We start from the raw sequence: 17,983 nt of genomic DNA on the forward strand, positions 1-17,983 counted from the left end.
GCAGCTGCCACCTGCTCAGCGGGCTGCTGTCCCAGCTTTTTCTTTCTTCTAAGCCAGGAGAGGTTGCATGAGGTGCGTTCCCTGGCCACCTAATCCCCTAAAGCAGAGGCAGCTCAGGCCCACTGCCCTCCCTAGAGAAATACGGGAGTGGGCTCAGAAAGGCCCAGGCCTATCTCCACACTCTCCCCCGCTCTCCCGCTATGAGAAGGGGAAGCCAACACTGCTGTTCCCGAGCAGGCTTCGGTCAAAGGGGCAGCAGCCTATACCAGGACAAGAGCCCTTCTCGGAACAGGTGTCCGTGTTCGCACCCCACACTCCAGAAGTGGGGCTAGGGCTGCTGTTTCAGCCAGCCAAAGCAGCCATACAAAATGCCAGACTGGGCAGCTTATATAACAGACACATATTTCTCTCTGGAGAGTTCTGGAGGCTGGGGAGAGGCTGGCCCGGTGCAGCAGGGAGAGTACTCTGCTCTTTCTTTGCCAGTCCCCAATTTTGGACCTCCTCCAAGTATACTGATAAAAAAAAAAAAAAAAATCTAATCTGCTCTAAAGTGGGAGTCACCAGGACCAGGAATAATCTAGCCCTGATGTCAAGATTCATTATAGAGTCTTGAAATGTGTTATAGGAGCGTTTATAACATTGAAGCAAAAACTACATGGGTTAAGTTAAAAGCACAATTTTATATTTTCTTGTCAAACAACTTTACTTGAGGCAACAACTGAAATATAATTTAATTCAACAGGAAATATCACAGTTGGAGGGAAAACATAGAAAAGAAAACAAAAAAAAAAACCCTGAAATTTAAGCCAAACATTCTTTCCAAGGCACAGCACTGACATTTCCAGATTGACAGCAGAATGAGTTTGTTTCCATGAAACAAAATCATGAGTCCAAAGTTTGCCTTTGAAACAGCTTTCCACCGCCTCCCCATTTCTCCAGGCTCAGGGAACGATGCTTGTGGCCTTCCTCAGGGCCAGGTAGCCAGTGACGACGTCGGAGGGCAGCCTCCGGATGTAGGAAAACTCTTCGATGGTGCTGAACCGCAGCTTGCTCTGGGGGTCAGTGTAGTTGGCCTGGGTGGGAAGCCGGCACAGGGAAAGGCAGAACACTGGTGGTCATGGTGAATGTTTGAAGTTCAAGTTTACAAATTTTTTCTATTTTACCTAAAGTGAAATATCTGCATTTTGTCTTACTCTGTCACGAAGAACACAAACTGCCTACTTTGGCAATGACTTGTTAATCTTCCCAGACTTGAGAAATACTTCAGGGTAGAGACGGGAGGAAGAGGAATAACCACATCAGACACCAGGACAGGTCAGAACGGTGGACACTGCAAGGGCTCCGAGCAACAGGTCCAAAATGGAATTCCTGATGATCGTCCCTCCCTGGCCCCTGCCTTCAGACTCCCACCTGCTTCCAAGAGAGGTTTTGGCTCTGTCCCCCAAGGCAGGAACAGGGGCTGCCCAGGCACACCCACCCCTCCCTGTTACACCCCTACACCCCACCTGCTCCAAGTGCTCTCTCCGGCTCTATGCCTTCCCCATGCCACTCCGAGGCTCCCTGGGCTACACCGCAGTACTATGGGCCACCCACTCCCACCCTCCCACTGGAAGGGACCGCTGCCCCACAACGGCAACCAAGGTCATTTCCACAACTTGCACTTCTGATTGCGTCTTCCCTTGGCTTGAAAACTCCCAGGAGCTCAAGTCCTCAGCATGGCTTCTCAGACCCCGCAAGCCAGCCCGGGCCCTCCACCTTCCCAAGCCTCTTCCTCAGCCACATGTCCCCACCCTGGTTCCAACTGCCCTGGCTCTCAGTCCCTCCTGGCATTCATGCCCCACTCGCCCTTCCCTGGGGAGGGGCCGCTCTGCTCCCCAGTCGTGGGCTCATCCTTCAGACTCAGCCCCCAGGCATCTCATCAGGGAAGTCTTATCTGCTCCCCCGCTCTCCCACATCTGTCTCCTGTAGAATGCTTCTCTCTCTTGCTTTTCCATTTATTATTGGCCTGACTCTGAGTAAGGTCTAGGCTGTGTGGCTCCACGGGGCAGGAACCCCATGGTTTGCTTATCACGCATCCCTGCTCCGAGTGCAGTGCAGAGTGTGCCCTGGCCTTCAGGGAATGTTTGTGCAATGAGTGAGGAATGAGTAAACGCACAAATGAATGAACCCATGGATAATCAAGACCATCACGGAAAAGAGAACTCACTTCTCACTGACATCAAAATTCTCTTTTGGTCTGGGTTCCCCACGTGCAAAATGGAGAAAATAAACTCATTTACTGTATACCTCAAGTCACATGGCTTCTACAGACTTTGAAACAGAAAACATGAGGGTGAGTCATTTGGAACTCCTTTAAAAAATTATACAAGATGCCATTAAAGTCTAGACGGATAACGTCCAGTTACTGCCTTGCCGACGGCCTGTGTGCGGACCCCGCCTGGTGGCAGTGCTGTGTCACCGAGGAAGGGCGGGGAGGCTGAAGAAGCAACCTTGGAGGGGAACTTAGTTACAGGGTTCTCACACTCTCCAAAGTCCCAATTCTGCCTCAGGGGATCTCCCTACCGTAGTTAACATCTGCGTGGCAGGAAAAGGAGATTAGTCCTCCAGATTAATTAAAACTCTCCATAAAATAAAACCTTGATCCTTTGGCTTCATCTAGATCTTGCCTTTCTGTCCACATTTTAATGACAGTAATATTGAGGAAGGCTTCCACAGAAAAATAGCAAGAAGCCCCTCTGGAGGACTGGCCAGGAGGCAGGCAGAGGCATGGACGGGAGGAGAGGCTCCCCTGTGGCCGCAGGGGGAGTGTGAGGGGGCAGGCCGGCGCAGCTGGCTTCCATCATCTGGCCTCTAGAGAAGCACCAGCTCCGGCCTGGCTCCATTTCTGCAGCCACTTCACTCCTACCACCGAACTGCGTGCGCCGAGCCGGCCAGCCCAACTTCGGACCTCCCTGCCAAGAAGGCCGCTGAGTAAATAAGGCACGATACAGAGATGCCCTGGCACCCACAGGAAGGTCACCAACGAAAGCTTGCACAGACCGGACCTGCCCTAGTATTCTGAACAAAAGGAAGGGGGCTAAGGGACAGCCCAGGGTTGAACAAGTGAGAAATTGCACTCCTCCAGTTTGCTCTCCTCTGGCTTCAGTCCCCAGAGCCTGAATGGAACAGAAGCCCCCGTCCCGTAGGGTGGCAGTAAGTGGCTATAAGGCCTCCCCTGCCGCAAGATGACAGGCAGCGCTCACTGCTCTGCCCATCTCACCCAGAGCCACGGCTCTTTCCAGAGCTTTGGAACAAGGACTGCCCACAGGTGTGAACCCTTCCTGCCTTGCCCACGCACAGCGGACAGCTGTTTGGCGCGAACAGGTGTGTCCATGTAAACATGAGTGGGGCTATATTTTTTAATGACGCAACTTTAATTTACCCAAGTCAACAAATGGATATATTCTCCTCTTAAAAAAAAAAGAAAGAAAGAAAACATAAGACTCAAGTCCTCTTTTCCAAGCATCTACCATCCAAAAGTCCCTGCCTTTCCCTGAGGAAACCACTGTCCCTGGGCACCCTTCCAGTCCTTGTTTGTATCCACCCTTATATATATAAACACACCAGGGAAATTACCCACCATTTTTTTGTGTGTTGGTTTTTGCTTAAATGGTAGCATGCTGCTTACGCTGCTTTGCACCTTTGAGTAAACGACACATCTAGAAGTTTATTCCTGTTGTTACAAACACATCAAGCTCACAGACCAGTATTAAATCATCTCCACCCCCAAGCCCTGGTTGACTGACCTTTATTGTGTTCCCAATACTGGCTCACAACCCCATTTTCTCATAATTATTTCTGCACGAAACTCCGTGTACACACACCTTCTCTAGGGAGCTGCCTGGAAGGCAAACTGCTAAGTCATAAGCTTTAGCTTTTCTGTCTCAACAGGTGCTGCCAAATATCCTCCCAAGAATCCAGACTAATGTATTCCCACCTCAAAAGGGCCGTGTATTGAGAAGATTTGCTTCTCTGTGTTGGTGATGTTTATAATCAAACATCATTTCTCCCCTGCTGGTGAGCCCTTTCCCTAATTATCAGGGAGACTGAATATCTACTGATTGTCTGTATGTCCTCCTTGTAACTGTCTTCACATCCTTCTAGCCAGTCCTGTGGGTCTGCCTTTCCATGATCTGGTAGGGTTCTTTGCAGATCCAAGCAGCCAGAGATTTTAAGTTATGTATGACATGACAAGGCCTTGCCTGTAGCATAAAGGGCCTGGAACAACGCTTCTCAAAGTGATTCTCATGCCTCCAATGTGTGTGAGCCACCGCACTAACAAATGAGCTGCCGAGCGGTGAGGACAAAGCGACCTTCTAAGGGACCACCCACTAGGTCTGCCCCTAAACGCTGGACTCTCCATGGAGAAATGCCCATCTGGGGCTGGAAAGGAACAGCTGCTCCCACACTAGCTCTCCTGCCATAAACAGTTATTAAAATGGGTCAAATCGATGAGGTGACTATTTTCAGGCAGGAAACAAGAGATCGTGTAAGACCACAACATTGCTCGTGCAGGTGAAGTACCCTCCGAGGTTAGGAGATACGTGCCCTGAATGGATGGCAGAAGAACCCACCACGCATGCACACACACGCGGGCACACACACACACACACACACACACGCACACACATGCCATGTTCCAGCACCTCTATTCTGCCTGTTGTTTTTTACGATCACTGTACTTAAGAGTCTGTGTTAAGAAGTTTGTAGTACGGAGCACCTGGCTGGCTCAGTCGGCTAAGTGTCCGACTCTCAATCTCAGCTCAGGTCTTCATTGCAGGGTCATGGGTTCAAGCCCCATGCTGAGCTCCACACTGGGCATGGAGCCTACTTAAAAAAAAAAAAAAAAGGTTTGTAGTACACGGAGGAATGTGTGCTCTGCGGAGAAGCTACAACATACAACTGATTCAGAGAGAGTAACTAACAGTATTTTCAAAAGTATAAAAGAACTCAACCTCTTTCCCAGCAAAAAACACATATCATTGGTTTAGTCTGTTTGGCATGGAAGTTTGGAGTCATCCATTTTCTTAAAAATGTAAAGCATTTAAATGGCATGTATGAGTTTTAAAAAGTGAAGTGCCCTATTTTAGTTTAACTACATTTTTAAAAGTACAATCATCTCCAAAATATGAGAAATTTTTTAAATTTCAGCAGTTAAAAAAGAAATTGTTTCTTTCATGTTATCTCATGTGTTAACAAGCAGAGGAAGGGGAGGGGAGAGCCGGGTCTCCAGCTTTCTGGAGCAGTCTTCCCTCCTGCATGGAGGCCCCAGGCTGCAGCCACTCGGAGATCAGTGTGTGAGCTCTACAGCACAAACCCAGGACCTGTCGAAGTGCGCAGGCTCTTGGCAGGGTCAGGGGCAGCCCCATCAACACTTCCTTCGACAGTATTATGAAATCTCCCATCCAGCTCAATGCTATGAGACCCCGAGATGGATTTATACTCACAAGAAGACCTGAAACATCAGAATACTTCTTAGCTGGTTTAAAGGAGGGAGGAGCATCAATACTGAAGTCTAGGGGGGGAAAAAAAAGAAAGAAGATAACTAAGCTGGCTTTAAGATATTCAGATCCCTCTCCTTCTTTCTCTGAAAGTGCTGTCTCATGATATTTCTGAAATTTTGATGCGGTAATTAAGTCCTCAGACACTTCTCTGGGGGAGTGATGCACTACGTCACAGACCAGGCACAGGCTCTGGATCGAGCTCTACCCTGTCCCTGGGGCCCCTCTGCTCTGGCGGAACCCCCGGAATGCTCCTCTGCCCACAGGCCACTCTCACCGTCACAGGCTACACAGGCTGTGGGCGAAACCCAACAACCCTCTAATGGGATCAGAGCATCCGGACACTGGAGTGTCCACACCCAGACCCTGACTAGCTCACTGGTCACCCATCTGAGTCACCCCATGAAAGATGTGCTGTGGGACAGGAGGTGAGGGAAACTTTGACTGTACTTTGCAGGGAGGACGAACAGAACACAGAACAGTGCTTTACACAGATGTGAAAACACCGCAGCAGAAAGCACTCACTCTAACAATGGCACAGAGTAAAAGAGAGTTAGCCTTTAAGATGGTGGTTAGAAACCCTCTGAAATCTTGGGAAACACTGTTCTAGAAACACATTTTAAGAGCAGACTCCTGAAAAGAAGTTTGTCTGACACAAACACCAGGATTAGCACATCAGGACCGACTTCTCCAGACTGAAATGTCACAGCACCACGAACAAGCACACACCCCTGTTGCACAGAAGGGCTCAGCGACCAGCTCCATGCACGGCGTCTCCCGAGGCTGACGCACCTCGCCAACCCCGGAGCTACGGGTCGCTTCCTACACTAACATAAACACGCAGGTTTGTTACACGTTCCTACTCTGAGCATCATCGACACACAGAGGCTCTAGACAGCTCACAGTTGGGATCGTTCAGTTGCCACGGCAATGCCCTTTCAGAGGCGAGGATCTGTTTCAGGTTCTTCCAGGTTCTGTTCTTCTTGCCGGCGACTGCGCCACCGTGGCCAGAGTGCTGGAGTGAAGATGGGGGTGGAAGCGACAGGAATCAGCAGAGGCCATCATTTCAGGATCAGAATGACGCGCATCCCTAACAGTAACACGCCCCTCGTTCTGTCAGCTCATTTGTACCCCGAAGGGCTGGGTTGGTTTGTTTTTAAGTATTATACTGTACACGTTAATCTTACTGATAAAAACACAAAGCTTTTGGATTATCAAAACCCATGAAGTAGTTGGTCATGGAGTAGAAATTTTAAATGAGTTTTTTTGTTGTCATTGTCTGTTTTTATATGCTCATAGAAAAATCACATCCTTTTGGGGACTAACTTTAGAGAATTCACTCATGAATCCTCCCTTACTTTAAAATAAATTTATTACAAAGTCAGCTTTAAACTCATGACCACATCTCTCAACTCCCTTCTGAGGGCAGGTCACTCACTGCCTGGCAAGTCACTGGAGATGCTGGAAAACCCAAGAAAGCCTCAATCATGGCATGGCAAGCCCTCTGGAAATTTGTTTTCTTTCTTGTTCTATAAATATGATAAAATAAAATGGAAAAAAAAAACAAAATCTGCTGTAGGCACTGGTAATACTGTTTTTTTTTTTTTTAAGATTTTATTTATTTATTTGACAGAGATCACAGTAGGCAGAGAGGCAGGCAGAGAGAGAAGGAAGGGAAGCAGGGCCCCTGCTGAGCAGAGAGCCCGATGCGGGACTCGATCCCAGGACCCTGAGATCATGACCTGAGCTGAAGGCAGTGGCTTAACCCACTGAGCCACCCAGGCGCCCTATACTGTATTTTTAAAACTAATGAAAAACAGGGATGCCTGGGTGGCTCAGTGGGTTAAGCAGCTACCTTCGGCTCAGGTCATGATCCCAGCATCCTGGGATCTAGTCCCACATCGGGCTCCTTGCTCAGCAGGAAGCCTGCTTCTCCCTCTGCCTCTGCCTGCCACTCTGTCTACCTGTGCTCACTGTCTCTGACCAAAAAAAAAAAAAAAAAAAAAAAAATTAAAAAAAATCTACTGAAAAACAAACTTATAATGATATCATCTCAATTTCTGGAATTATAGCTCTCAAGAATCAAAGGAAGAGTAGACTATTCCTACTTTACAGCAACATAAGTTAGATTTACTTAAACTAACAAGGAGAACAACTCTTTTAGTTAGTTGTTTTCAACGAAAACTTACATAAGCCCAGTGAAAAGGGATGGTGAACAATCATGGAAATGACCCACCCTCAGAAGAGTACCCTTTAATCAGTTCCACGAGGAGCACCTAAATCCTGGGGAACCAGCCCACAGGTTGAGGAATGGGTAGGGTCTTCCTCCTGCCACCACCCTCTCCTAAGAGCCCCTGGCAAAGAAGGTGGTGACTTGAACTGATGGAGAAAGGGCCACCAGGGCCACCCGGACAGCTGGCCCAGCAGGATCAGAGGCTGGCGTGTGGCTGTTTGTTTTTGCTTTATGCTTTTGGGTTTTGTTTTTGTTTTTTTTTTTTTCATTTCTAAAATACCTTAGAAGCTTACCACAAAGTTTGGATCCTTAAATGGCAATGGCTTGGCAGCTTTTTCCATAGGTCCTGTGCTGAAGTCAGAGGGCACCATCTTATTCTCGCTCATGGCTTCCATGCTGATACCCTTAAAACATAATGATAGACTGAGGTCCGTTTTTTTCTTGGTGAGATCCCTAACTCTGCTCCTAACAAGACCAAAGATGACGCCACGGGGATGTGAAGGAAGACAGTGCCCCAGAGCCCTAGCAGGTGGCCTGCACCAGAGAAGAGCATGCCAGATTGGGAGCAACACCTGTTGTGTGGAAGCCATGGGAAGGAGAGCCAGGACCCCAGCTGCCAGGCTTCCTGGATCCCCCATGTGCCAAGTAGGAGGGATGGTTGTCCCCCATGAGCCAGCTCACTGAACTCTGACAACTGCTGTTATCCCCAGTTTTCAGAAGAGAAAACTGAGGCTCAGGGGTATGGGTTCAAGACCACACAGTGATTACCTCTGGATCCAAACCCAGGTGGAGCCGATTCCAAAGCCCTCACCATCTCCACAACACCACAGTGTCCCTACTCCTATTGATCTTGTCACACTGTGCCTTAAAACATTGAGACAAAAAAGGGCCAGCCCCTGTAAGGGTGTCATCAGTCAGAGAACCCAGGCTACAACTCTTCTGCGCCAGCCAAGCAAGGGGATAACAGACATTCTGAAGGAGGAGAGCAGAGGAAGAGGGGGCTGGGTAGCCACAGGTCAGCTGCCTGCCGCCAGAACGCCCCCAATAGCAGGCTAAACTCTTTAAAACAAAATAACCTTTCAAGCTCACCATCACCAAGAAAAAACAAGCCAAAGTAAGAAATGGCTTCTGATGTTTAACGCAATTTCCAGTATTCCTAAACTGCAATTAATTATTTTTAATTGATATATAATTTACATACAGTGAAATGCACAGATCTTAAGTATAGATTTCGTGAGTTTTGCCAAATCTTTACACTTGTTTACTCCATGTCCCTATGGATTACAGAACATTTCCATCATCCCAGAAAGTTCCCTCATTCTCTTCCTAGGTAGTACCTTCCACCTTTGGGGCAGTCGCTATTGTGGTTACTCCCACCCCACTTTTGCCCCTTTTACAACTTCATATAAAGGGAATCTGACAACATGTACTCATGTTTGGCTTCTTTAGTGCAGCAGAGTTTTGAAGACCTCTCCGTGTTGCCGTAGAGGTCAGTAATTCGTTTCGCTGTATCTGTGTATGTTCAGCAGAGCGGCATCCCCCGTATGGATGTACCACAATGTGTTTATCCACTCGCTGCTGATGAACGTGAGGGCCATTTTCAGGCTTCAGCTAGTATAAATAACGCTGCTGTGAACAGTCCATACCAGGCTTTGGGTGGACCTGCGTTTACACTTCTCTAGGGTAAACACCTAGGAGCGGAATGGCTGCATGACAGGGTAAGTGTATTTAACACTGAAAGAAGCTGCCAATTCATTTTCCTAAACAGTGGCCCGATTTGACACTCCCAGCAGCAGTGTATGAGCGTGCTGGATGTGTGTGTGTGTGTGTGTGCGCGCGTGTGGTCTATCACCCCCATCCCCAACCCTGCAGTGACATTTGTTGGGGGCGCAGGGGGCACCCACTCTGATGCGTAGTTCTCCAAATGGTCTCCTCTCAGACACCTTCCCAGAGGCTTTGCCAGTCTCTGCACATGGCCTGGGCGCCTCCTTGGTCCACACCACCTCTTTTGTCTGACATGCCCCTCAACTCACCGCCCCCATGATCTTTACAAAGCCCAGCTCGATGCTGACCCTGTAAGAAGTAAGAGGCCTCCAGTCTCTCAACCTTTTCCCACCAGCCACAGCCACAGTGTTCTTGCGTCTCTCTCTCCTCTCGCACTCCTCCCCCAGCCATCCTTCCCACAGTCCTCCCTTACCTGGCACCTTCCTCAGCCTGCCCCTCAGAGGAGGGGCTCTGCGGTGCACACCTTGCCCACTCCCTTCTCTCCAGCACAGTCAGTGAGGCCCTCTTAAATGCAAGCTTGATGGGGCTCCCCTCCTCTCCAGCAGGCCGGTGGGCCCCACGGACTTTGGGATGAGAAACACATCTGGCCTCCTCTCCAGCCTTACCTTTCATTATCCCTCCTTACCGCACTTCGTATTTTCTGGTACAAATCCACTGAGTCATTTTCTATATGGCACAAATAGTTTCCAATTTTCCCATTTTTATTTATACTTTCCTAAGATTATTTTCATCAGGATTAATTCATGTCAGCTTTAATTTTATAACAAAGATTAGATCTAGCATTTTGTACATAACTAACTTTTACTGCCCTTGTAATTTTTCCTTCCTGGCATGGCATTTCTGCCAGGTACATGTATCCTAGAAGGCCCAATTTGATGAGGGAAATTTGATTTTCCCATCACATTTAATCAATAGCCAACATTACCGTGTATAGTTTTAGTCAGCTGTCAATGTTTTTTTTTTTTTTAAAGATTTTATTTATTTTATTTGACAGACAGAGATTACAAGTAGGCAGAGAGGCAGGCAGAGAGAGAGAGAGAGAGGAGGAAGCAGGCTCCCTGCTAAGCAGAGAGCCTGATACGGGACTCGATCCCAGGACCCTGAGATCATGACCCGAGCCGAAGGCAGTGGCTTAACCCACTGAGCCACCCAGGCACCCCCTGTCAATGTTATTTTGGGTTGACTAGTACCTATTATAAATTAGATATATGATGGATAGTTTATATTTATGTCTTAGTCAAGGAAAAAAACAGCAGCTTTATGAAACAGGGAACCACAGACCAGAAGAAGGAGAGATGACCAGACAAGCAAAGAGAGCATCTCCAAGCAGGTGCACACCCTGCCCCACAGTGTGGCTCAGCCTTCTGTTCCCCACATTTAACTGGATCAGAAATAGTGTATATGTGTCCTGAAGAGGGGCTTGGAAGGACCAAGGGGAGGCTAGAGCGAAGCCTGTGCTACTGGACTGAAATCGAAGGTTCGCAGTGTGTACTCAAGGCTTTAATAAAGCTCAGGCAGAGAAACAGAGAAACCGATGCAGAGCGTATGGGAAGGGTGGTACACACCCCCCATCTTTCCTAGCTCTCTCCACAGAGACAGCTGGAAACAACAGGTACACCTGGGCTCAGATCCTGGTTTCTAAATGTGATTCTCCAAGAACACTGATCCTTAAAAAAGTAACTGGTTCCAGGGCTGGGGCAGAAAAGTACAGGATGAGCCTTGTGGTTCAGAAAGTAAGAAAATAGCTGTATTGGTTGGCTAGGGCTGTCCAGACAAAACACCACAGACTGGGTGGGTTAAACAACAGACACGCATTTTCTCACAGCTCTGGAAACTACAAGTCCAGATCAAGTTATCAGCGGGGTTGGTTTCTCCTGATGCCTGGGTCATTGGCTTGTAGATGGCTGTTGTCTTGCTGTGTCCTCACAGGGCCTCTCCTCTGTACACTCCCCTCCTTGATGTCTCTTCCTCTCACATGAATAACAGTCCTATTGGATTAGGGCTCCACCTTTATTGACCTCCTTTAACCTTAATTACCTCTGTAACAGCCCTATCTCCAAACACAGTAATGTTCTGAGGTGTAGAGGGCGGTGGGCAGGGTGGGGGGGCGCACTAGGACTTCATATGGATCTTGAAAAGAAACAATTCAGTTCACCACAGTACGCAATAGCACTGAGAAAATGACGGGGGTCTATTAAAACACAAAGAAGCGGTTTGAAGAGGTTCCGACTAGCAGAGGACAATTTGAGCATCAAAATAAATAACACTACTCCAGAACATATAAAGGATTGTTATCACTCAACAACAACAACAACGCAAATTCCACTGTAAAAAGGGCAAAGGATGCCAATCAACATTTCCTTTTTTATGGCCAGCAGAAAAGATGTTCGGCATCCTCAAAACTGCACTGAGCTATCATGTCACAGCCACGGGGATGGCCACGATTGAAGACACTGACTAAAGCGCCAGGGAGGGTGCACAGCGACTGCAACCCTCACGCATGGCTGGTAAGAAAGGAAAAGAGTGTGGTCACTTCGAAAAACAGTTGGTGTTTCCTCAAAATGTTAAACGGAATTATCTTGTGACCCAATAATTCGACTCCTAATATATACCCAAGAGAATTAAAAAAAAACCGGTCTGTAAAAACATGTGCATACTCATAGAAGTATTTCCCATGAAAGCTAAGATGTACAAACAACCTACATGGCCATCAACTGAAGAATACACAGATGTGGTATATCCGTACAATGGAGTGAGATTCAACGACAGAAGGGAATAAAGTATAATCCATGCAACCACATGGATAAGCCTTGAAAATACTACGCTAACCAACAGGCACCTGGGTGGCGCAGTCAGTTAAGCGTCCAGCTCTTGTTTTCAGCTCAGGTCATGATCTCAGGGTCATGAGATCAAGCCCCTGCACTGGACTCCATGCTCAGAGCAGAGTCAGCTTGAGTTTCTCTCCCTTTCCTCCTGCTCCTCCTCACGCGCTCTCTCTCTCAAATAAATAAGTCTTTTTAAGAAAGGAAAGAAAATATTATGGTAATTGAATGCAGACAGAAAAGGCCACATATTCTATGATTCCATTCACATGAGGTAACTACAGCAGTCAAAGATCAGAGGCATCACAGGCTCAGAGGAAGGGTTAATGGGAGTAACTGCTAATAGGTAGAGGGTTTCTTTTTGGGATCATGGAAATATTCTAAAATTAGATGGTAGGGGTGGTTACACAACTCAGAATATATTACAAACCACAGAAGCGCACATTTTAAGAGGGTGGATTTTACGAGATGTGAATTATAACTCAATAAAGCAGTTCCAAACAAACACATTTATGGATGAATGAATAAAGATAGTCTTAAAGTATCCCCCCACAGGATTCTTTAATACGAACAGGAAAATAATAACTTCACAGTGGAGAGACCTGGCAGACACCACCTTACTAAGTGCTCAAAGGGAACACTGTTGGTAGCAGAACACAGGCCACCAAGTGCTATGATATGACGCACAGAGAAGGGGACAGCATCACTTCTGTCCTCTTGCCAAGAATGTATTACCCATGTATTACCCATATCTGATCATAGGAAATATCAGACAAGCCCAAGTTCAGGAACACTCTATAAAATAAGGGACCAGTACTCTTCAAGAGCGTCTGGTCGTGAAAGATAAAGACCAGAGAACTGTCCTATAGAAAAGGAAGCTAAAGACATATGATAAAACAAACCTGTGATCCTGGCCTGAATCCTGGGCTCGACCAAAGATAAGAACGACATCTGTGGTTAGGGGTCAGTGCTGGTTCAGTGTTAATCCCTAAATCTGACGGCTGTACTGTTGTTATGTAGGAGAATGACTTTGATTTTAGGAAATTCACACTGAAATGTTTAGAGCATTAAAAAAATAAATAACAGTGGCCAAGAGAAACCTCTCCCCTAGGGTTCGCCCAGCTGCTAACCTGCTAACCAGGTTGCTCCACGGCCCCCAAGAGGCAGGCAGGTCAGGAAGAGTGACCGCCACCTGCTCTCCCGAGAGGCTGTAGTTCAGGGGTGGAGGAGGAAGCCTTGCTCACTGGCTGGAAGGCACACGAGATGAACAGGTCCAAGGAAACTGGCCAGTGTCAGAGGCAGCAAAGTGGTCTCTTCCCCAAGGAATCTAGGGATTCGTCAGGGCGGCCCTGGGACTACTCCACGAGGACGGGCCCATGGGCAAAGGCAGTGGGAAGGCTGGCCTACGTATGTGGCCTCCAGTACATGAGAGAGAGAAAAGAGCCTGAGAACTACACAGGGAGCATCGTGTTGGGACAGAAAAGCCAGACCGCTAGGGACAGCTCAGGGGAAATAGGCAGAAAGGGAGAGGTTTCCCAGGGCCACACACATTTAAGTGGCAACTTCACTGTTGCAGCTTTTTATAAAGAAAATGACTGCTTATGTAATGTTCCCATCTGGGAGAAAATAAGCAAACGAAACTGCTAACAACGCAAGGGGAAGATCCCAGCGGGGAACGGGGGAAGCAGGCCTCCAGGCCCAACAGCACGTAGGGGATGCACCCCACTGGCAGCCACCATCCTCAAATGAGGGTCTCAGCTTTTCTTCTTGTGCAGGAAGGCCAGAGAGACTGCATCTCTCCCCTTCTCCAGAGGCCCCGTCCCTGATGCCTAGTGGGTGAGCTCCCAGTGCTGTGCGCACAGTGAAATCCTGGGAAGGAACCCGGGTGCTCTTTGATGTAGGCCGTTCCCAGGCCCCAGGAAGACATGGGAAAACCCTGGCAGGTGGCAAGGCCTGGCGGAGACTGGGGAGGCGGCGCTGCCCCAGAGGCTGCCGAAAGAAGCAGGTACCTCGGCCAGTGTGTGTGGGCTGGGAGGTCTAGGCCCTCTGCCAGGGGAGAGGACGCACTGTCAGACAGGTGCATCTGCTGGGAGGAAGGGGAAGGTGTGGGAGAGAGTGCCAGAAGTCTGCACCGCCACTCCTGGCAGCATGCCAGAGAAGAGGCAGCAAGGGGACGGAGAGGATGTGCTCCAGCACTGAGATTCAAAGCGGACCCCTCCTGCTCATTTGGTCCCTCCATCCTCTGTCCTTCCCCTGTCAGCAGGGCCGGTGAGGAGCCATGTTTGCTAAAGAAGGGGCAGAGGAAGGAAGGCATCCCAACAAGGACTGAGCCCCATCATTCCAGAGCTGCCTCCTGCCTGTGAAAACACTGAGGACTCTCTTCCCTCCCAGACCAGGATCCAAGATCCTGGGCCCAGAACCGGGTGTTGTGCCATTCCTTCCTCCTGAACCCCACCCTGCATGATCCCGCACCCTGGGCTTCAGCCATGCTGAGACTCTGCTGCCTATTAGCGACGGGATGAGAGGGAGCGGCTCTCAGTGAAAGGGAGGATCAAGTCTGTGAGGCTGGAACGCAAGAAAATAAAATTGTAAATGACGTACAGTTTCCACATTACTCAGCCACTGTTAACATTGAGACGTTCCGAGATGAACCAGCCCATCCCTGAGACACGAATACCCTATGAAGAGGAGAAAAGTAATGCTCAGCATTCAGGGCTGTCCTCTCTTTGCAGCTCGAGAAGAGACGACACAAGTCCCAGGGAGCAGAAACCTGGCCCTATCAAAGCAGCCCGGGCCTGCCTCTAACAGAGACTGCTGTCAGCAAGACCTCCACCCGCCAAATAGCTTCGCATCTCCAGACGGCAACCTGCACAACTGACTCAGACGTGAGGACAGTGGGGTCACGAAGAAGGGAGACAAAGTCTTTGTCTCATCACTGGAAAACCGAATGCCCAGTTACATCGATCTGACAGTATTCTAGGATAAAGTCGCTGAGCCTGATCTAGAACTGCAGTGTTGTAGTAGGGTGACTTAAGATAGAATTGCGAGAAGCAAAATATTCGATAAAGTCAATTAAATAAGAGCACTCAATTTCTTGGGAAGCCAGTCAACATAGGGAGATCCATGAAATGACGCTGAGTGAAAAGCAGTGCACACCATGTGTGCATCAAGGACAGTAATGAAAAACTATCTCCACATAGAAAAGACAAATCATAACACTTGTGGGGGGAGAAGTGGATGATTCTTATGTCCATTTTAAAAATAGAAAAAAGGTGGGGAGCATCTGGGTGGCTCAGTTTGGTTGAGTCAGACTCTTGATTTCAGCTCAGGTCACGATTCCAGGGTCATGAGAATGAGTCCCCCATCAGCTGTGTGCTCAGAGGGGAGTCAGCTTGAGATTCTTTCCCTCTGCCCCTCCCCCACTCTCTCTCTCAAAATAAATTTTCTTTTGAAAAACAGAACAAAGGAACTTCCAAAACTAACATTATATTTTTTTTAAAAGCTAGGGTAGGGGCACCTGGGTAGCTCAGTCGATTAAGGATCTGACTCTTGATTTTCCCTGAGGTCCTGATCCCGGGGTCCTGGTACCAAGTCCTGCAACCAGCTCTGCACTCATTCTCTCTCTCTCTCCTTTTGCCCCTCCCCCCCACTTGTGTGTGCTCTTTCTCTCTCTCTCTCAATCAAATAAATCTTTAAAAACAAAGCAAAACACAGAGGTTTATTTTAAGAATTAAATGACATAAGGGTGGGACACCTGGGAGGCTCAGTGCTTTAAGCCTCTGCCTTCAGCTGGGGTCATGATCGCAGGGTTCTGCGATCCAGCCCTGCCTAGGGCTCCCTGCTTAGCAGGGAGCCTGCCTCTCCCTTTTCTTCTGCCCCTCCCACTCATGCTCTTTCAGTCTCTCACTAATAAATAAATAAAATCTTAAAAATAAATAATGAATGGAGGTGCCTGGGTGGCTCAGTGGGTTTGGCTCAGGTCATGATCTCAGGGTCCTGGGATCAAGCCCCACATCGGGCTCTCTGCCCTGCTGAGCAGAGAGCCTGCTTCTTCCTCTCTCTCTGCCTGCCTCTCTGCCTACTTGTGATCTTTGTCTGTTAAATAAAAAGAAAAGAAAAGAAAAGAAAAAAGAAAAAGAAATAATGAATGAATGAGAAAGGGGTACCTGGTTTTCTCCTTCATTGGGGCTGGCGACTCTAGATCTTGGGGTTGTAATTTCGAGCCCCCTGTTAGTTATATAGATAACTTAAATCTTTTTTAAAAAAAGAATTAAAGGAGATAGTATTTAGAAAGTGCTTAGAACAGTGCTCTCTAATTGCGTGAAATAAAATGCAGGAGCCAAGAGAAACACTAATCTAACCAAATCACTCCTCTGCAGAAAATCTTTTGCTGGAATTGTGGAGCCATGAGATCTGTGCCAGGTACTGTGCTCAGTGCCTTTCCACCATGATCTCACGGAATCCTTTCACCAACGCCATGGAGTAAGACCAAACCACTTTGGGATGGGGAGACCGAGTGTCCACAAAGTACTTTTCTGAGAATGAGGGACGCCATCGGTATCAATGCATCTTGGGATTTCTCCATTTTCAACATTGGGGCGCTCTGCACCTCACGGACACTCGGTACAGATCTGCCGAAAGGACCAACGTGAGACACGCGGACTTGTGCTTGACTGAAACTTACAGAAATGTCCCGAGCCTCAACCTAAACGCGACGGGAAGGGACGATCCCTGCACTAAGTCCGTAATAACATCCCCACCTCTCCCGCTCTCAAGGACAATGCAAGGCGGGTGGTGCCTGAACCCAAGCCCACTCGTCCACACTTGGGAAAAAAAAATGTTTCATTTGCGCCAGCGAAGTGAACCCCCCGCCCCCACTCAAGCGGGACTTCAAGGCCCGGCACCTTCGCCCTGCCCCGCCCTGCCCTGCGCACGCGCCCTCGCTCCGCCCCGCACGGCCCCGCGCACGCGCAGACTAGACGAGCCTAAGCATACCTGCGTAAAGCTGGCGGCGGACACTTTTTTCTTTTTACTGGCACTGTAACCGCCAGCGCTGCTGCCGTTGTGGGAAGGACTGGCTGGCCTCTTCTTGCTGTTCCGAACTATCCCCGGAGTGGAAGTAGTGGCCACAATTGGAATTTGAGCCGCCATTCCTACCCTGAGTCTTCCTCCTCCCCCGCCCCCACTTTCTCGGTACAGGCTTTGGAACTTCCGGCTCTCCCCTACTTCCGCCTTCAGGCGCGAAAATCCGGCCTGGACTCCCGGCGGGTTCGCGGACTCCTTTCGGCCAATTCTAAAAGGCGGAGATCGGAGCAGCCCAATCCGCGGAGGCGGGAGGGTGTCCGCCAGGTTGTGTCCCGCTGTCAGCCTGGGCACGTGCTGGGAAATCCGCCGTGGTTGAGGAACAGAACACCTCGTGACCTTTTTTCAAACACTGGGTTCTTTTAAAAATCAATAACCATGTTGCCATTCTCACATTAAGTCGGAAAACGGATCACTTTCAATGTCTGAGTAAAGTTAGTGTTGTTCTGAGTGGATTGAACAGACTGTCAAGCTGCTGGCTTTCCCTTGGTCGCTGCCTTCGCGTGCGGAGCAAGTTTGTG

The 17,983-nt window shown here is 48.6% G+C and overlaps 1 protein-coding gene across 1 annotated transcript; it reads right to left on the bottom strand.

The window, feature by feature from the left end:
• Positions 1-660: 660 nt before the first annotated feature.
• INO80C (INO80 complex subunit C) lies at positions 661-17,612 on the bottom strand. Its single transcript, XM_004752295.3, has 5 exons — positions 17,376-17,612; positions 8,067-8,177; positions 6,444-6,555; positions 5,487-5,554; positions 661-1,073 (listed from the first exon to the last, which is right to left on the bottom strand). Exons 1-5 carry the CDS (start codon positions 17,529-17,531, stop codon positions 942-944), a joined length of 579 nt encoding a protein of 192 aa, XP_004752352.1. The 5' UTR covers positions 17,532-17,612; the 3' UTR covers positions 661-941.
• Between the last annotated feature and the right edge of the window lie 371 nt (positions 17,613-17,983).

This window comes from Mustela putorius, unplaced genomic scaffold (genome assembly GCF_011764305.1).
Source record: "Mustela putorius furo isolate JIRA1106 unplaced genomic scaffold, ASM1176430v1.1 tig00003858_pilon_pilon_pilon, whole genome shotgun sequence".
NCBI lineage: Eukaryota > Metazoa > Chordata > Mammalia > Carnivora > Mustelidae > Mustela > Mustela putorius.